The 19,940-nt window shown below is 44.6% G+C and overlaps 3 protein-coding genes across 3 annotated transcripts; 2 read left to right on the forward strand and 1 right to left on the reverse strand.

Moving 5' to 3' along the window:
- Window positions 1-313: 313 nt before the first annotated feature.
- LOC128714780 (uncharacterized) lies at window positions 314-8,368 on the forward strand. Its single transcript, XM_053809661.1, has 7 exons — window positions 314-403; window positions 6,258-6,291; window positions 6,442-6,677; window positions 7,123-7,259; window positions 7,373-7,911; window positions 7,990-8,189; window positions 8,273-8,368. Exons 1-7 carry the CDS (start codon window positions 314-316, stop codon window positions 8,366-8,368), a joined length of 1,332 nt encoding a protein of 443 aa, XP_053665636.1.
- Window positions 8,369-9,929: 1,561 nt separating this feature from the next.
- On the forward strand, window positions 9,930-11,875 carry LOC128712045 (zinc finger protein weckle-like). The gene is made up of 6 exons (XM_053806940.1): window positions 9,930-10,043; window positions 10,126-10,414; window positions 10,476-10,959; window positions 11,038-11,233; window positions 11,302-11,654; window positions 11,725-11,875. Exons 1-6 carry the CDS (start codon window positions 9,930-9,932, stop codon window positions 11,873-11,875), a joined length of 1,587 nt encoding a protein of 528 aa, XP_053662915.1.
- Window positions 11,876-12,794: 919 nt separating this feature from the next.
- LOC128712407 (uncharacterized) lies at window positions 12,795-15,617 on the reverse strand. The gene is made up of 6 exons (XM_053807300.1): window positions 15,436-15,617; window positions 15,133-15,323; window positions 14,925-15,005; window positions 13,563-14,846; window positions 13,035-13,471; window positions 12,795-12,941 (listed from the first exon to the last, which is right to left on the reverse strand). Exons 1-6 carry the CDS (start codon window positions 15,615-15,617, stop codon window positions 12,795-12,797), a joined length of 2,322 nt encoding a protein of 773 aa, XP_053663275.1.
- Between the last annotated feature and the right edge of the window lie 4,323 nt (window positions 15,618-19,940).

Here is a 19,940-nt window from a genome sequence, read left to right on the forward strand (position 1 = left end):
CCGTACGTTCAGTCCGGCCCGGCAGTTCCTTCTATTTTACTTTCCTTACCGAAAACGAAAACCATTAATTATTAGTACTGCATTTACATACTAGCATAAAGCCTTTCTTTGATTTTCTGTTTCGTTCTTCTTTCGTTTCTGCAGCCAATCGTTTGATCGAGTGCAAAGCGGGTGGTAAAATCGGCCTGTCGAATCATCAGCCACATTTACGCATCGGTCGGTGGTGGACGTCCGGTCGCAAGCTTTGAATGACGAAGGGTGTGCGATAAGGCACACGTTGCACGTTTCCTGCAGCATCCCCACGGAACAGCCAATGCTGACAACGAAAGCAAAGATGAAACTGTTGAGGTCAAGCTTGGTCGAGTGTAGCAGCGGTCACCTGGTGGCGGTACTCTTTACGGTGGTAAGTGCTACACAATTAGGAAGATGGTTGGTTGTGGTGTAATGTTTTTATATCGGTAAAGTGAGAGCTTTCTGAAACATTTTTTAAACATAACTAGCTTCCAATTAGACGTGTATAAAACATAAATATATTCTACTTAAAAAAAGCGCTCAAAACAATGTTTTTATTTGTACACAACGGAAAGGTTCGTTGGTACCGCTATCGTTGAAGTCTTTCGTACGCTTAACGAAGCGAAGTGTAGCCAATCGTTGGAAATGTTAACAGTATCATTCGGTGGCATGCAGAATTGTACACACTTCTCACGCTACTGACGTTCGCTGTTCCGCAACACTTCATTGTGTTTGCAAAAAAATAAAAATTACACACACAAAAACAACTGCCAACGGATGGTTATAATGAGAGTAAGAGTGCGCCTCGCATAAAGTATAGCGCGTTCCTTTTTTGATTTTTTTTCATCGTTAGCGTTCTTGCGCCGCTGGTGGATTATGGATAAATTTCTAAGATTTTTTTTCCCGATCATTCGCTTAAGCATCCGGGGTGGAGCTAGCTGCAAGCATTTTTATAATAACTATCATCATTCGCTAGGCACTCGGTATCACAATGTGCAACACACACCGGAAACCTTTCCGGAATAGTTTTTATGCGCATGTAAAGCTTCTTGTTAACGAAGTGCAAAACAAGCCGCAAGAATACACGGTAGAAATGCAAATAGAGCGAACGAAACACGTGCATTTGCATGCCCTTCTGGATGGTGAGTTAAATTAGCTAGTACTTCGACGGAGTGTTTTTTCCCTCCTCCGATCTTCGCTTCCATCAATGTTACGCGCAAAGATAACAAGCGTAAAGAAAGCAAAAGCCCTCGTCTCGATGTGTGTTGTATGCTGCTTTTTGGGATGGATTCGCGGAACCTTCCGTCAGCTACGCACGGTACTAATTTTGCCTAACGGAAGTTAACAAAAGGGAGCGAATTCTCGCGAAGCTCAACTCCGCGGTGAGGGCAGGTTATTATTATTGCGTTTAACGTTAAACTGTCAACCGAGCGGTTATGCTGTTATGCAGCGCATGGGAGCGCATCGCCGTACGCGTATGGTGGCGACATCCGATCCGTGGCGAGGCGAGCATCAATTGCGTTTGAGAATCGAATCGCACAAATTGATAAACTTCCCCTCCCACAACGGAGGGTGAGGTTTTAAAGTACCGCTACATCCATCGTGCAACGAAATTAAAAAACCACCAAGCGAATGATTGGCTGTGACGAAAACAATGATTAGCGAGTTGTTGGTAGCTTTTGCTTGGTTTTTTGTACGGGGTGGAAGCTTACAAGAAGAGGATGAGATGAACGAAAACAGTTTGAGGTAAATGTTTTAATTAATAATTGGCCATGTTTTTATTTCTTGTTTAGTAAAAAAATATCTACACCAGAAGCTCCAGACATGCAAACAAAACCTTCCTTAGAACGCTCGTAGTTCCCCTGGTTCGCTCCCCATTCTAATGCACCCTCTTGCAAAACGTCTGCTGGTGCGTGAAATTATTTAAAGCAATAAATCCACTGAATCGCAAGCAACGATCACGAGCAACGATCCCACCCGGTACAGTTAATCCCGCTTAAGTCGGCAAATCTTTGGCATTGATTTTGAAATAGTTATTTCATGCCTAACCCGCTTTTTCCCGACTGGATGTTTGATGGTGGGGCCGGGGGAAAATGCACTTTGAAAAGCTATCAAAATTCATGCACCAATTTCCCTGAACCGGGATGCACCTGGCAGTGGTGTGCTGAATTATGCTCGCTTCCAACCCAGTTCTGGCTGCGCGCAACTGGAACGGCATCGAGCCATGTGGACACAGCTGCCAGCAGTGTCACAGAACCTTCGCAAGCATATTCAAATCCAAGACACAGCGAAACGCGGTCAGCTGTGCAACGGCAATGTGCGGGGAGGAAGGCAACCCAAAGAAGGGGGAACCTCTTTTTAATGCTGGGATTCAATTTCATAAATTCGTATTTTCACGCTCAGTCACACACACGCTCGTTTCATGCGCAGTTCATGCGGTGTGCGCTGTCATCCCAGGCTCGTCCATTTCATGGCTCAGCTGAAGTACCGTACCAGGAGGTAGTAGACGTGTAGAGGAAAATCTTGGAAGCAGAGAGTACGCTGCAACAACTGGCATGAGCTGTGTTTTGTTTTATGACATAATTGTGTCATGATTAAGCCACCATAGTTAAGCCTTCAAGCCAAAGTTCAGCAATGTATGTGGTGAATTCTGGTGGAGTAAATCAAAAATTTGTCTACCGCCCGTTTTTGCACGCGTGAAGATGAACTGCAACCAGAGCATTAGCACACAATGCGGAACGTGGTGCGGTGGATTCATGGTCAATCTACCGCAGTGGACTTAGGATTTGATGGACAGGGCGTTTACCACGGCGACTCAATGTCGCACAAGCGCGCAGCATGTCGACACCATTTCGGTGCCAATCTTGATGTCCAAGTTCTGCCCTTCTTCGCGCTCGACGCGGGCCCGCGGGGAGGCCTTCGTAATCTCGCTGTCAGCTAGCGATATTATGCTGTCGTACCAGGCAAACACACTAGACAGCGTAAGTAGCGTATGATCTAGTTATGATCTTCTATGCAAATGTAATTCATAATGCAGCAATTTCCCGAAACCGAATGTTCCCGATTTCATTCTGCGCGGCTGGTGTCTTGCAAGCAGCGTCATCAACTTTAGAGCTGTATGCAGCGCCCAACCGACGGGGTTTGCGTTAACGAGCTGGTGCTAAACTTTCTCACAAGCGTTGTGACAAGGTTACTGAGTTCCCATGCACTTTGCCTCCGCCAGGTCGCATTGTGTCTGCATAAAATTAAACGAGAGCTTTTTTCTCGCTGGGTCTCCTGTCGTCAGTCGGTGTTTAGTCATTTATAGTGGAGTTGAGAGTCGCAATTGATAATGAAGCAGTTTGTCCGTATAGCATTACTTTACTTCGGTTTGTTTGGAATAAAGGCAGCTTTATGTCTGTTATTTTCCATCCCAAAGGGATATTGTGACGTCCCAAATGGAATTACCTTTTTAATGTTTTTTTTAATGCGCAGACACTTTTTACCTTTTTCATCGTGCAACAATTGAAATGTAGTTAAAAAAAAACAGTTAACACAGTAACACAATTAATTCTAGAACAACGAGAAAGTGGTGCCAGCGGTTGTTTTTTTGCTGCTTCCTTTTCTAGTCTGCTTCCTTTCTATTGAGCTGCACCGGATAAATATCCGTTAAATCTCACAACAGGTGCAGTTTTGTAGGCCCTTTTCCCTGTATGCCCATTCCGTTTGGAATCATCAATTCCACGAAACCAGCTTTATGCCACAGTTTCCCGCTGACCAAACCCCCCCCCCCCCCTCGCCCTCTGGGAGGTTGGGCTGGAACTTCTACGGTTCGGTTTGTTTTTATGGCTCATCCTGCGTGTTTGTTGTCAGTCATTTTCCCTTCACATTTTTCCCGCTATGATCAGCATGCGATTTCAGCTGGCTCGCCTAAACGCTGGGTAGCATCTTCGCAGGCTACCTTTATTGGATAATTGTACCATCCGTGCATCCATCCGCCCATTCATCCGACATGCCGTAATCGAACAGCACCACCGGGCGAACCATAAAGCCCTCGTGGCCGTTAAATGGCTGTCCGTAGTACAATTTTTCATTCGCACGCTCTTTTCCCTTTGCACACGTGTCGGGTAGCGAGAGTGCTAAAATCTTGCGCAAACAGCAAACTTTAATAGAGTGGAGAAGGAAAAAACAAACGTAACGATACCAATTGAAACTGGTTCGAATAGCTACGGCTGGGAGCAGCCCGGGAGAATACACACACACAGCCCTCGACATATTTGATGAACAACTGTTAACAAGACACTTGAGCGGTTGATCGTAACACATGGGCAACAAAAAAAGAAGCAAACACTGAATTGTGACGATCATCGGTGGGGCAAGATTGCATCGTAGGCTTCAACAGTTTTATTGGGTTTGTAGGGCAACGCACAACCGATCAAATGATTGCCGGTAAGTGGAGAGTTTATTTTATTGGCTCTTTATCTTATTAGTGTCAACATAGAGCTAATTAAAGAAACGAAGAAACACAATGCAATCCATTTATGGATGATTTATGTACGAAGAATATTGCAGGAAGTTTTTTCTATGAAATGCAGAGCTGGGTAGGAATTGAAATACATAAATTTTATATAAATTTAACCCTCCTCATTATCCTGATATAGAACGTTCAGAAATTGCTCTGATCAATTCTACCAGAGAGCCAAACGTTTAAGGTTGGGAAATGAAAATATTAATTTCGAAGAGCCTCTAAATGAGCATGTAGAAGACCCTCGTAAAAAGTGCTCTCCAAAACTTTATGAAGATATCGATGTCAAAGAAACAATTCCTACAGCAGAAGGTTTAACAAATCCTCAATCAACCACAGATATTCTGCGAAGATGTCGCGAAGAGCGATGGGATGTCGAAACTTTAACTGAAAGTTATCCTTTCCGGGGAAAATTCTGTGGTATCTGGGTGATCCTGAAGGATTTTTTGGCTGTTGATGCATTGTAACGATGAAAACCCCAGATTGCTTGGAGAATGTGTGGAGTAGTTTTGTGCTGTTGGGAAATTATATTTAGTATTTAATGTAAGCAAAGTTCTCTCAAGCGACAATATTGCAGTCCTCAATAACTATCCACTATCCACATCCAATTCTATCCACTTGATCTTGATCATTTTATCTTGAAAAACTTGATCATGCGGGATTTTAAGAAGATCTAAGTTGAAATCTTACCTCACTAGAAGAAACGTTCAATTGTAGAGTTGAACCTTAAGTAATTGGAAAATTCCTGAGGAAGACATCTATTTTGAGAAACTCAACACATCGCTAATTTGGAATTTCAAATTTGGGCTGATTTAGGACTTGGGACTTCAAGAGTTTACTTTATTTTAAGAACTCAAAAGATCGTCAGGAAAACATATAAACTTTTCCGTTTTCTTTTTAAGTTACAGGTGGTTTTCAATTGTTTTTGGGAAATAAACAGCATTCGGCACAATAACACCAATGCGAACGATCTGTCTGGGGATCAACACATTCTCAGTAACCCCAAATCGAGCCCCGATTGCCCGCGATAAGTCTCGTGGCTGATCTAGTGGTGTTCGCGATCCTCCAGTATCGACACCTGATCAGCGCGGCGAGATATACGACCCGGTACGCTATCCAAACAATAGCTCGCCCCCGCGGGGTGCGGACGCACCTATTACGGCAATTATGTGTCGGACTGGCAGCATCTTCTAAGCCGAGCGTACGGGTGTTCCGTTCCGGTTTTTGTTCGTGTTCTGCTCGCCGGCCCCGATCCGGGCGAGTTTTAAGCACATAGTTCCGGCAGCGGTTTCGGGCGTTAGTAGCCGAAAAGCTTCCGTTAAAAGCATTTACGCGATTTTTGCGTTTGTTTTCGTTTCTGCTGACGTTGCTTCTCGTGCTTTTCCATCATACTTCGCTGTTGGAGAGGTTACTGAATCGTCTGCGGTGTTCGCCAAAAAGAGCAAGAAGGTCAGTGGCATGCATATGGTGTACGATCGTGATGGCCCGTCGGGCATGATTTGCCCCGCCAGTGCCGCGTGAAGACGGGGGCAGATCATACATATGCTGTTGCCAATTGCAAGTTCTTGCTGCCCAACGATCATACCGTAATTGCATAATTAGGCCATTTTACGCCATATGGATGGGAGGCGTAGCGTGCACACTCGCCACGGGTACCTTTAGTGTTCGTTTTGATTATATTTTTATCATTACAAATCAATTCACTCTATTTTTAATCAATGCTCTCCCCAACTCTTTCCAGTTGCTGCCATTGGTTCGGGCGCAGGACTATGATGGTAAGTAATCGCTGGCGCTGGTGAGCTAGAATCCGGAAAAAAGAGCTTCAACGCTCACTAACATTGTTTCAACGCGCGATCGACGCGTGTGGTTCGGCACCAACCTTTCGGGCGGTAAACTAATTGCAGTGCCTTCCTTAACCTTTACAGTGACGGACATACAGTGTTCGTTTGCCTCGCAAGGCTCCAACCTGGGCGACATTATAACGGCGAAGCTGAAAAAACCGATCGGCTTCAAAGGTGCACCACTGTTCGCGGACGATCGTGGTGTGAATCCGGAAACGGATTTTGCCTGCTCCATCAAGCAAGATCGTAAAGATGTGAGCGAGCTTGCGTACGATTTGAAGATTACCGATTTCTCACGGTGCGGTGTGCTGAAAAGAAATGTAAGTTTTTACGACCGTGCGAAGGTAAGCGGGCAAAGGCAACGGGTGGCAGGCAGTGAGTGGAAAAGTGGATAGATTTTCCATCTAAAAAAAAAAAACAAAATACAAAACAAAATCCCCCACGAAACGAAGCCTTCTTGCCGCCTAAAGATTGGGGAGCAAAAAAAAAACTGAGGTGTGGAAAAAAGTATGAACAATTAACAGCAAAACCGCACCGCCGCACCCGCTCGAAATTCGAAGCGATGTTCCATTAATCCGGAACCGGGAAGAGCTTGAGCGGTGCAGGATCGATATGGGTTAGCGCATGAAAACGAGCTGTGGCCCCCGGCGGTATTTAGTAATAGGGTCACGAAACAGGGGTGTGATGCAATGGCCTAATGAAGAAATTGCTTTTGGTGTACGGGGCTTTATTTATGTTTTTCTTCTCACTCTCGCACATCTCCAGGGGTTCGTCCACGTCCGTATCTGGTTCCCGCAATTCCCGTCGGTGGTAATGCAATCCGATCAGGAACTGATCATCATGTGTAAGCCGCCGGAACCAACCGTTATCCAGAACAAGGCTGCAGGGTTCGCGGGAAGTTTGTGAGTATGCGGGGCGACCTTAATGCCGAACCCACCGAAAGACCCAACCCCCGGGCGGACAGGTTGATTTGATTTTGGGTATTGTTTTTTTTTGTGTGTGATCTTGATCCTAGCCCACACGGAGCACGTGTGTCCGGTGTGGTCGAAGAAACGCCCGGTAGGTTGGAGTACGAGGTGGCCCTCTACAAGGAAGCGCCCCCGATCGCGCGCATCAGCGGTAATCTGGCTGGGTTGAAAAACCACTCATCGTCGTCACTGCCGGCCTTAACGAACAACGAAGTTCCGGTCGATCAGGCGGTGCCGATCGGTACCAAGCTACAGCTGCGGGCCCGCATCAGCTCGCAAAGCGTGTGGAAGTACGTGAAGCTGATGGAGGTAACGGTTTCACCCGATCCGGACGATCCCCATGCGCAAGGATCGGTTTCGCTGGTGCGCGACGGTTGTCGGAACCGTGACTTTGCGTCGATCATACCGCACCAGCCGGCCCGGTATCGCGACAAGCCGAACGAAGTGTTTCTCGACTTTGAAGCGTTTCTGCTCAGCTCGATGAAGGAACGGAGCACGCTGTGGATTCACTCGCAAATTAAGGCGTGCATGGATGCGATGGACTGTCAGCCCGACTTCTGTCTGGATATGTATGAACCCTCCAAGCGTAAGCATCCGATTGTCAGATATCCAATTTTGATGTAAAATGATTCAATATTGTTATTTTCCTTGGGTATCTTTTTAGGGTTGGGAAGAAGACGGCGCGACGAACACTCCCGGAACCGTACGGAGTATACGAAGTTTAAGGAAAACATCGAATATACGGTCATTATGCCGGGCGAGTACGATGATGCAATGCGCTACCAGCAGAACCCGGAGCAGTGTAAGAACTTTGTCGTCATATCCGGTCTGCTCGCGGCACTGCTCGCCCTTTCCACGGTGATAGTAAGTATAGTACGCACGGGCACGTCCATCAACTGAACTGTTATTAAAACATGATTCTCGGTGTTCTCCACCACTCTTGACAGACATGTGGGTTAGCGTCGCGCATGCAGGGCAGCGGCAAAAAGAGCATCGATGAGCTCAATGCGAAGGGATACTCGGGGCGTGCGATCGTGCAGTAACGTTGCAACGCACCATTCACCACAGACGAATGCTTCTATTGCGCACCTGTAGGGTTGTAAACCTGTTACGCTCGGTAACAAGACGTCACCAAAACGAAAGCTTAATCAAAGATACGCATGGAACACGAGTTGCAATATTTAGTATCACTATTTTTGTTTCTTTTTTTTTTGTTTTGTTTTGCTTCCACTAACGAGCTAGTTACTTTCGCTGGTAGGTGTACTTAGTACTAAGATGAACGAAGGTTTTTTTTTTTGCTGTAATAATTAGCGTTAGCTGATAGGGAACGATGGAATGATTAAGCCTGATTTTTAAACCTACTACACCGGTTCCGGATAGGTAGCTGGTGACTTTTTTTTAAAGGTTAGGCTTACCATTCGTCGCAACAAAGTAGTATTACGACAATTTAGACTGCATTTCACGAATAGTATTAGAACCGTTTTACTGCTGACAGACCTGGTGGGGAGATATTTATTGTGCATTTAAGCGCGAAGCGGGTGGTTTAGTTCTATTGAACCATCTTGATAGGTATGATCGTCTCGATAACAAACAATTGTCGTTATTTGATAATAGTTCCGAACAATGTCGGTACAGTACGTACCGTTTTATGCTAAAAATAAAAGGAAACTCTATCTTGACTGGAAATGGTTGTTTTGAGTATAATTTTAATATAATTTTATTATATTTCTTCATTACTTATGTTTAATATTCGTATATTTTTCAATTTATTGTTCAATTGAAAACATTATTTACTTTTTTCATGAGTTTGAATTTGAATTTTGAATTTGTTTGAATTGAAAACTGAAGTGAATCGAATTGATTTATAAATTTTATCAAAGAAAAATCGTCGGAATGTTATTATTTTATGAGAGACAAGAGTCCCAAAGTAAGTGTTTATATGAAATTTTGAAGGAATAAAGTTATTAAACGCAGTTTTTCCCTCATTTGATTGTAAATCCGAAGATACCAAACGACAAATATTAGAACGGAAACAGCTTTCAAATGCCACAAGTAATGCAAATTGCATACCTTTTGGCGCGTTAATTTTACCACAGTTGAAATTTCGCAGCGTTGCGTTGTTTACGTTCATTGCATGATAATCCATGTTTTCTAATTTATACAGCTAACCACATTTTTATGTTTTGGCGAAACCAACAAATGATTTTTTTTACGTTTTTACAACAAAATTTAACCTACTTTTAATTTATGTTGTATTTGTGAATAAATGAAGATGACATTCCGTTTCAAGATGGCTGCCTCAATGTGTCAGTTCTCCAGCCTTGCTGTTTGTCATAATAGCGTTCGGTGAAGAATCAACAATAAACAAACGCTGTTGTTTTTGAGGCTGCTTGATAGCGATTGGTTAAATGCAGGATAATTTAATTGGAAGTTATTGCAACCTAGTTCAGAATCTAAGTAAGAATTATCAGAAGTGAATAAAGGTCTATCCTCATCTAAATGAGTGCCGTCAACCCAAACCATCTACGATTGTGTTAGATACCAGCATCGTTTGATTGTTCACAGCATAAAAAATATAGTGCAAAATAGACAAACGCTACAAAAATGTTAACCAGTTGGAAAACTTGGTGCCGCCTGTGCGCGAAAGAAAAAGCAGTACTAAAGCTAGAATCGGTTCACGATATAAATATGATAATATCAAGCTTGCTGGACGTGTCGGTAAGAATTTGTGTAGTCCGTTTTTGTAGAGCAATCATGGTTCCCAAATCCCGGCTACTGAACAATGTCTTTTGTTTTGCAGATTTTGGAAATTAAAGATGTGCCCTCGAACATATGCGAAGAATGTCTCAGTTTCGTCAACAAGCTCGAACATTTCAAAAACAAATGCAATCAAACGAATCGTTTGTTTGCATACCTGACGAAGTACTCCCGGATGGGAGTACAAAAATTCGACCTAAAGCAAATACGATCTACTTTTCTCGGGAAGCAGGATTTAGAAGACGAAACGAGTCAGTTATGTGAGGATTTGGATTCCGATACGAAACAGTTTTTGAGCATTGATCCCGAGCACGTTACTGAACACATTGAAGGTAAATACATTCGAATGAGTTTAAAATGATACAACATTTAATCACTGTTATCGCTTTGTAGGGCTCGATAAAGTTCAGGATGGAAATTCGGAGATTTTCTATCAAGTCGATTCACTGGCCATTTCCTCTTCCCAACATGAGTTTGATAACAATGCTGCCGACACGGAGCAATGGGAAATGCTAGAAGTGGAAATGGAAGACTACGGCAATCAAATGGAGGCTAACGATGAAAATATTGAAGATAAAATAGAAAAATATTCCGATTCCGAACAGTCCGAGGTCGTAAATCGCACAGCAATAAGAGCAAAAAGACGAAAACTCAGTAATCCACTGGACAACAATCCTTCGAACGACGAAAGCTTATCGCACAGCACACGCCATAACACACGCCTTTCCACTAACCAGAGTGCGTCTTTTCGGGAAGTGTTTCAATGTAAAATCTGCTTCAAAATCTGCAGCTCCAGCGCGAATCTGAAAAGGCACGAAATTAACCATTTGCCGGAAGATGAGCGGCATCGTTTTGCGTGTACAATGTGTGACAAAAAGTAAGAAGAGCGTGGTCGTTCATCGATGAATTACGCGTGTTATAACTTTATTATTTGTTTTTTTTTTGTCTGCCTTAGGTTCAACACGACTTTTAACCTGAAAGCTCATATGCAAATAGTACACGAAGGGGTGAAACCGTTCATTTGTGAAGAATGCGGCAAACCGTTCAATTCAAAGGGTGCTTTGAAGGAGCATTATATCGTACATACCGAGGAACGGCCTTTCCAGTGTGCGTACTGTACAAAACAGTTTAAAAATGCTGCCCATCTCAAGGTACCATATCTAATTGAAATATTTTCCTTAAAACGGGTTTGCGTAAATTTGCTTCATAATGCTTCCAGACTCACGAAGATACACATAATGACACCCTATACGTTTGTCCGCACTGTGGCCTGAAACTGAACACAAAGCGTACACTCAACATGCATATGGTTGTTCACTCGGATCAGAAGAAATTCAAATGCCAGGAGTGTGGTAACGAGTACAAGCGCTCGAAAGCACTCAAAGCACACCTAATCCTGCACACCGGCCTACGACCGTATCAATGCCCTTTTTGTGATAAAACGTTTGCCAATGGTTCTAATTGTCGCAGCCATAAGAAGAAATTTCATCCACGCGAGCTGGAGGCGCTGGAAGCATCGGGTGAACAAAAACCCACCTCCAATATTCCCAAGCTGGAGCATCTACAGCGCAAGTATGGTTTTTTTATGCACAACCTGTTCTAACCCGTATATACAATGTTTCATTTTATTTCGTTTAAAAAGCCTAAGCGATGGTAAAACCGTTGATTATACCAGGAAGCAGATGCGTTCGTCCATCAAGGCACCAAACAGTAACAAAACAAAACCAAGACTACAAGAAACGCTAACCGACGAGGATGATCAGATGCAGGAGGGCAATCAACTAAGGAGTTGAAAAACGAATGTGCCTATCACCCGACAGGATTGAAGCTTGTAAACATATGTGTAGTGCACCAGGAATAGCTGGCATACTATCTAGTTGGTCGTTACATCCATAAGAAGACGATCTGCTGGTGTGTTAAAAATAATAAAAATAATTTAAAAGAAAATAATTTCTAATGTAGCCAAGATATCATAATTAATTGTTAAGGATATATTTAAAAAATAAAAAAAGAAACAAATAAAATAAAACTGAAACTGTAAAAGATGATGTGGCAGTGACTTTATCCCTAGCGCCTAGCAATAGAATTCAAGATCGCGTGCGGTGCTACAGCCGCGATTAAATTACACGATGCAACTCTGTTAGTACTTCGATATAATTTACCAATCTTTAGGAAATGTGGGAGGATATCGGCACATTCTTACGGAAGATGGCCAGAACAATCCCAGAGCACTTTGCTACAGTATATTCCTAGTTGAAGAATTCATCCATTTCCTCTTCAATACCGCAGCCAAATAAATCCGCAGGGCTCTTCTAGTCATTAGAACAACTCCGAACGCTCAGCCCTTACAGAATGTTTAGATTGTCCAAAACGGATAAGAGAGAGGTAATGGTTGAATACCGAGATAGGAGGGTCTTTGACTCGTGATTAACAGTCGCTGAATTACAGGCTTATCGCCTTAGGTAATGACACAATACGGTTGTTACACCGAGAATACGTATATGAAGATGCCCAATGAAGAGCGTTAGTCATCAGGGAACAATAAGACGATAAACCCCTCTTGAACGCCATTTTGTAATGAATAGGTTTATCTTCAATCTTTGAGAATTACATATTATCCATTGATCAATAAACATTCCCTCCCTGATCGGTACGGTGAGCATGTTTAGCGTCCAATAGCTCCAAACATTGTCCCTGGCTACGCTACATAAGTTACAAGTACTTTTCTCTAAAATCTTCAATCTGTTTCATCGCAAACGTTGCCATCATGGTTGCCTTTTGCTGCGTTTCCTTATCACTCAGATCACGTATGCTGCCAAACGATCGCGTATTACCGACCCATTGGTTCGGAAGGTTTACCTGTAATATAGGGGAAAGGACAAAATGATGCATAATCGTGCATTGTTTATAGCACTACGGGAACAGTGCGTGCCCGTTCGCCCGTTGGTATACCTTATGTCGAGCGATGGAGCGTATGATCAGAATTGCTACGTAGAACGTAAAGTACAGCGTGAAGTACAGTGGCACATACCAGAGCGTACGACTCAGGTAGTAGTAGCTGTAATTTTTGAGCCTAGGCGTTTCCGGTGCCGGAGGTGGTGGCGGCGGTGGGGCAGGTGTAGTCATCGGTTCATCATGATGGTGGTGGTCGTGGTCGTGATCGAAAATTATATCCGGATAGTGATCATGGTCAAACCCGGATAAGTACGGAAAATCATGATCATGGTGATGATCCTGATGCTGATGATCGTAATCTGCACCCATTCCGGACGGTCCTGTAGGTGGCCCGGCCATCGCTTGCATCATCGCCATCGACATTGGAGGCATTTTGTTTGGCATCATTGCCATCGGTGCAGGAGGTGGCGGTGTTTGCATTGGTGGTCCATTATCTAAAGTGCGGTGTACAAAGGGTACCATGAGTCGAAGTCTTTGGGGGAATCACAGCAACAGATATTCACATCTGCAAGCCTCTGTACTCACCAGCATAGGGGGGCAAATACTGTGGCTTGCCGGGACCAACCGATATGGTGCCGATGGCATCGTCACCTGGAATGCCGGAAGCAGGAGGAAGATAGCTGGTCACAGCGTTGTTCTGTCTTGGGGGATTATTCATGGGAGGCAGGTATTGGGAATGCACATTCGGTGGAAAGTTATACAAATCCACCGGCGGCACGTACATATTGAGGGGAGTCATGGGGGGGCTCAAGTTGGCTGGTGAGTTCGGATTGCCCGAAGGTGGAGGTAGGTAACTGGTACCGGTTGCTTGGGGAGATTCCTTCCCCACCGGTGGAAGATAGTCAGAATGTATATTGGGTGGAAATTTGAAAGTACCGCCTGTAGTAGGACTGGTTGGTGGCAGGTTGGCCATTTGCAAAGGCTTCATATTGGTAGGTGCCTGTGGATCACCGGACGGTGGCGGAATATAGCTGGTGCCCGTGTACGTGGGCAACGTTTTGCCATCCGGAGGCAAATAGCTAGACAGCGTGTTGGGAGGAAATCTGTGAAGTATGTTCGGTTCAAGGGAGGTTGTCGGATTGAGTCCGTCGTTGGTAGCGACCGGTTTCAAATTCGAAGGTGCACTAGGATCGCCTGAAGGAGGCGCCCCGTAGCTCGTACCCGTGTGCTCGTCCGGGGATTCTTCGTCCACCGGCGGAAGATAGCCCGAATTTACATTGGGTGGAAATTTAAATAGCTCCGCAGAACCTTTATAATCCGTATGGTCGGGATTGGAATTCACCACGCGCCCGGTGATATCACCCGAAGGTGGTGGCAAATAGCTCGTTACCGGGTTTTTCGACCGTTCGGGTGAGGGAGGCGGAGAACTTGCGTTGCTGTTGGGTGGAAATTTGAACAAATCATTCGGCGGTTTGTAGACCGCTGGTTTGGAAGCACTTTCAACAGATGAGCTCTGAGCGGGACGTTTCATATCTTTTGCGCTGTTTGCCGGCGGTGGTAAATAGCCCGAGTGGGAGTTTGGTGGGAATAGGATAAGTTCGGAGGAATCCATCGTCGAATTCGTGTTCGGCGGGTCGGTAGAATCGGATGACGACGAATCCTCACCAGTGTCGGGTACGGGCGTAGGCATAAAGATTGGCGCACCTTGCATTCCAGGCGACGCTGGTGGTGACGGACCGCTGGCTGATGGGCTCGGTGGTGCCGGGACACTGACCGGGCTGTTATCGGAGGCGGCAGGCCGTAGGGCACCCGGTGAAGGAACACTAACCGGACTGTTAAATGACGCTGCCGCAATCGGTGAAAACGGTGCTGTTGGTGTAGGAACGATGAAGATTATAAGGTAAGCAGGGCAGCTAGGCAAGGTAGTAGTGTGGTTTCAAATGTTACCGGATTGGACGTTTTGTTTTTGCTTTTTTAGTTTGTAGATCGTACCACCGTACGCTTCTCCGGGCGCAAATCGGTCCATTGCTGTATAAATGGATTGGAAAACGGAAGCTATAAAAAGTTGTCTACACACAGCCGCACATGCTTCCCACAGACCGGAAACGGTTTCCAAGAAGCGAGCGTAAGAAAATTCCCACAGTGTTTATCTTACCTACTGGAGCGTTGTAGTATGGTACGCTGTTCGGGCTGTTTTGGGAATAGCTCGGATACACAATGTACTTGGGCGATTTGTAGCCGACATTGGGTCTTGGAACCTGCACCGGTTTCGACAGGAAATCGGGATGGATGGCGTATGGGAAGCTTGCACCTCCGCCGCCCGCACTGGAAAACCCTCTCCCGGTGCTATCGGAACGCCAGAGTGAACGAGACCACATGGAGAAACAAAGAAGAATGGGCATTGATGTAAGTATCAGAATAATTCCAGAGAATTGTCCCGAGTTTTAGACTATCTTACGATTCACTAGCATCCTGCTGGGTATCACTAGCAAATGGGTACTGGTGTGCGGCACCACGTTGCCGGCTTTCCGATGCGGAAGGATCGCTCGTGTATGAACTGTAAACGATCGTTTTCGGTTCGGAATGTCCGAACAGCTGTATAAACAGCACTAAAACCACGGACCGTCTGATGTATCCCATGGTGGTGGTCGGCAGGAATTGTCCTGTCTGCCGAACAGTAGCAGCTGGCTGTAATTTTCACTATTCTCTTAAGCACAGTACCGGCCCACAGCACAGGCCCACAGCTACGATCCACTACGATTGTCTTGAATTGTGTCTGTTAGCGCAACCGATGCACACCGTACAATGATTCTACGCACTCATTACATCCACCGTAACAAGGAACGTCTTATCGCGCAGTCATCTTGAGATGAAATGAACATGCACCGTCTGGTGTAAACACAGTAATCGTTCCTTGTACCGATCGAGGTTCGAATTATTCGTGAGCGTTTCCCTGGGACCCCAACACGCCCAGCCGCGTCCCACCGCTCCGATCGGAAACGTGACAAATATTTTCCGGCTCGTTGAATGTGGGCCATATCGCGCAGGATAGCTACTTTTCGTTCGCGGAGTGTGCGGAGATGTGGGCTGACCCGATTTTGAAGGTGAGAGGCGCTAATCGATGCTAAAGCAGCTACGTTCTTCTTCTAACCTGCTGTCGACGGGTGGGTTTGCATGCTCCAGTTCTTGTGCTCGACTCGCGACAGCACGTCTTGCCGTTAGCGAAAAAAGTGTGACCATCGGGATAATGGCGGTTTGGGTGGAAACGCTGAAGCCAATAGAAAGTTTGACTGGACACTGGTGATGGGCAAACGGAACCGTTCTTCATCTCCATCGCTAGGGAAGGAAGAAGAGGTATCTGACCCATATGGGTTCTGAGTCTGACCCACATGACTTCCGGCGGCGTAAGCGAAAGTGCACCCGTTTCTAATGCGATCCAATACGCTGACCAATGTACTGCTGCGTATGATGGAAATCACGAACATGATTTGGCTGGAAAGGAAGCGTAGTTTAGTTAGAAACTTATCACCATTCGTTTGTCAATCAGCTGCGCAAACATGGACGGTTAAAGAATCTAGCGTGAAATGAAGATGTAGTCATTGAATGAAAGTGTACTTGCGAGAAATATTGTAATGCAATAATGTAATTTATATAAATATGACTAAGTTGATTAAATTACAATGCTTGATAGTTTATTAAGCTATTAGACTCAGTACTATTCTACGGAGCACGGGGCATTTTTTATTTTTTGTTAATCAATTGTCTGGGAATTTTGTCCGAGAACTTTACAGAATTTGCCAACTCTACCCTATTAGCGACTGGCCTGCTCAGCCACATGCCAATGTTCAACTCCCTAAGCATACTTCAATCTTCGCTGTTGAAACTACTCTTCGGCGACAAAAGACACAAATCCCTCAAACTCAGCGAAAAATGTCATCTTCACCGACGGGCAAAGCGTACTGAAAGCACTGGAAAATCCACGAAAGCCAGATATTCAAAGGCTTGAAAGACTAGAAACTCCTGCAAATGCTGAGTGCCAAAGCCATACAGAAATCAATTGGATATTACCAATGGAATCAATCATAACACCCACTTATCAAAAAAGATCTGATAACTTGGGTTAAAGAAACAGTTAACAATATTTGGTACTAGTGCTGGCAACTCCATCGTAAGAGTTTTCCGAACCGCATCAAACCAATCACGAACGCTTGGGAAGATGTAAAATCGAGCTAGGACCAAAGTGTCCTCTTCCACCCACTGTTGAGTAACAATCCCAATAACCTACATATAAACAGACTGCTACGGTTCTGCAATGCAATAATCCAAATAAAATATTTCACCCAACATAGATTGTATCCTACCTGATGATCCTACTTCCTACTTCTTTTCTTATCTCATCTCAGATTTGAGTATTTTTTTTTTTTAGTTAATGAAAGAAAAGTACAACAGTTCAACATAATAATTATTGAAAAAATATATTTCATGTCAGATCGAATGACCAGGTCGTATATCTGGTACAAACAACGATTAAATTGTAAAATGACCCAGGAAAAAACCAACAGCACCGTTTCTAGCTGTCCGGATTAGTCGTTAAAGCACGGCAACCCCGTAACAGATCAATAGCGCATACATTAATTACAGTCTTGCAGTAAATAATTCTCTGAACGTTTATAAAAATTACAAGCTGTATTCATCACCATTTAATCAACAATCGTAATGACGCCATTAAAAGTTCGTTCAATGTCCGCTTTGCGATGGCTGTGCAAATACGTTCGTTAGAAATTGAATACTAGAGCGCGATTGCGAAACCGTTTGCTATGAATAAATTTGATCATATATCGATGCTATGACAAAAAAAGAAAGCACACAAAAGAGCGATATATACGAACATTTCCATTTAAATCAAACCGTACGCTTTCGATAACCCTTCTGGTTGTCTTCATTTACGTGCAGGGCGTATAAAAAAAAACCCCCAACAAACTATCGACAGCACGCGATTGATCTTTTGCAGTATTGCCTGTCAGCAAAGTGGTGATCACGAATTCGTGGAAAATGTGCACCCCACGCGTGTGCACGAGCTCGGGATGAAAATTATATCAATCAATGATTTTCTGTTTTTACATGACATTCGGCTTTATTTGCACCGATTTGTTTGCCTGGTGTCCGGTTTTTTTTGCCTGCTGCCCTTGCCTACGAGTTCATGATGGAAGTGATGTTTTGTGTGTCCATTTTTTTCGGGCCCAGGACTTTTCAACAAGGATAAGGGGCAGCCTGTGAGTCTGTGTCACACGCATATGTTTCACATCGTTGAATGATGCTGCTGTAGCTGGTTACAGTTGCGTGCGGTTTAGGACATGGAAGGAAAACGAATCTGAGTGTGACTGTTGGCGTATGTGGCGGGTTGTATCATTTTTCGATCTGTGCTATACCGTGATTTACCGCAAATTAGTGGCCAATGATTCCGTCGCACCGTTGAAAGAAGTATCCCAAAATGATGGACGGCGGCGGCTATGGTTTGATGCTTGTGTAACGTGCCTGAAAGCGTTTGATCAATAAAAGTTTTGAGAATTTGCCCGTGCCAATCTGGACCGTACTTAATGAATGCGAAAGGTTATCTGCTCACTGAATCGTTCCGGGCTAGTGTTGGGCACGTACGCTAGGTGCCAAAATTTGACAGCAACATGAATATATCGGTCAGGTTAGTTTGTTTTTCCTTTCACTCCCGGATCGGCGCCCTTTCGGCTCCGTTCTGGTACCAACACGAGCACGAACGTGATATTAGGCTGGCCGCGTGATTACACCGCTTCCGGCGTTAGAATTAGAATCGAAGGGCTTGATTTATGCCCGCATACCCGGCCGCACGCAGATGGACAAGGACAGTCAGGCGTGTACAATTGGATTAACAAATGTTACGTGCTTCCCATCACTGCGATGATGCGTGATTTTACTACCGACAAAACGTGACCCCTGGGTGTGCGTGTGACGGGTGGTCGAAGGGAAAAATTATCAATCTTTTCGGCTACTGTTACAATGTGCCAGTTGTACAGTGTAGTGCATTGATTATTTTGTTGCTTAATTTAAAAAAAAAATGGAATTATTCAATGAACTCAACACTGGAATTCACAAACCGAGGGTATCGAACGCGTTCCAGTGAAATTAATTCCAAAATGTTTAAAAAGCATGGAATTTTCCTGCTTTTGTCTGGCTTTGTGTGGTGAAGTTCGATCTAGACTACCTGTTCAAACCATTTCAATTGCTGGAAGATCCGGTCGGCGGAATAGAAATCAGTTTACGCCGGAAGCTGACACGTTTGGCACATCTGTTAGATTGGTTCTCGTAGCCAAACTCTGAACCATCCCAATCCAACTCCGATGCTCCCTATTCCGTTCGGACAGTTTTTCGGTTGTTCGGATGTATTGAGTGGTTTTGGTTGATGGGAGTCCATTCCGTCTGTCTGTCTGTGTGTCCCGTCCGGTCACACTACTCCGGTGCTTGTGGCGTACAGCAATGTTCCAAGAAAAACATGTTTCATTTTCTCTCCGATGACCAAATCGATTTACGAATCGTTTCGTGAAAATTGAGGAATCTTTCCTAATTGAACATCCTGGACGAGATCGTTCTGGTTGTCTGCTTTGTGTGTGTGTGTGTGTGTGTGTGTGTGTTTGAAATTGTTTGGGTGGTTTTGCATTCCATGGCACGAATGTGATTCGTCGAGACTGATTGAGAGGAGCATAATGTATGCATCGACGTTAGGGGTTGATAGGCACGGACCCTTACCTGGCAACGTTTCCTGGGCCAAACTCCACCTCCCTAGTAATGGGTTGCTGATTGAAGATTGAAGGGTTTCGGACCTCAAAATCACCAGTCTAGTCTTACGATCAGCATCGATTCGCCATCGTTGGTATGTTTCCCGTTCGCCATTTCGGTTGCGAACGTTTAGACCACGGCAAAAGTCGAAGCCGG

This window comes from Anopheles marshallii, chromosome 3 (assembly GCF_943734725.1).
Source record: "Anopheles marshallii chromosome 3, idAnoMarsDA_429_01, whole genome shotgun sequence".
NCBI lineage: Eukaryota > Metazoa > Arthropoda > Insecta > Diptera > Culicidae > Anopheles > Anopheles marshallii.

What these genes read in the sequence shown, in the direction of transcription:
- LOC128712407 (XM_053807300.1), bottom strand. Translation starts at nt 15,617, where the DNA reads ATGGGATACATCAGACGGTCCGTGGTTTTAGTGCTGTTTATACAGCTG. An exon ending in AAAACAAAACGTCCAATCCG is followed by an intron (nt 14,847 to 14,924) that starts GTAACATTTGAA and finishes CTACACCAACAG; the next exon opens with CACCGTTTTCACCGATTGCG. An exon ending in GCTCCATCGCTCGACATAAG is followed by an intron (nt 12,942 to 13,034) that starts GTATACCAACGG and finishes CCTATATTACAG; the next exon opens with GTAAACCTTCCGAACCAATG.
- LOC128712045 (XM_053806940.1), top strand. Translation starts at nt 9,930, where the DNA reads ATGTTAACCAGTTGGAAAACTTGGTGCCGCCTGTGCGCGAAAGAAAAA. An exon ending in CGTTACTGAACACATTGAAG is followed by an intron (nt 10,415 to 10,475) that starts GTAAATACATTC and finishes ATCGCTTTGTAG; the next exon opens with GGCTCGATAAAGTTCAGGAT. An exon ending in AAAATGCTGCCCATCTCAAG is followed by an intron (nt 11,234 to 11,301) that starts GTACCATATCTA and finishes TAATGCTTCCAG; the next exon opens with ACTCACGAAGATACACATAA.
- LOC128714780 (XM_053809661.1), top strand. Translation starts at nt 314, where the DNA reads ATGCTGACAACGAAAGCAAAGATGAAACTGTTGAGGTCAAGCTTGGTC. An exon ending in GCAGGGTTCGCGGGAAGTTT is followed by an intron (nt 7,260 to 7,372) that starts GTGAGTATGCGG and finishes TCTTGATCCTAG; the next exon opens with CCCACACGGAGCACGTGTGT. An exon ending in TATGTATGAACCCTCCAAGC is followed by an intron (nt 7,912 to 7,989) that starts GTAAGCATCCGA and finishes GTATCTTTTTAG; the next exon opens with GGTTGGGAAGAAGACGGCGC.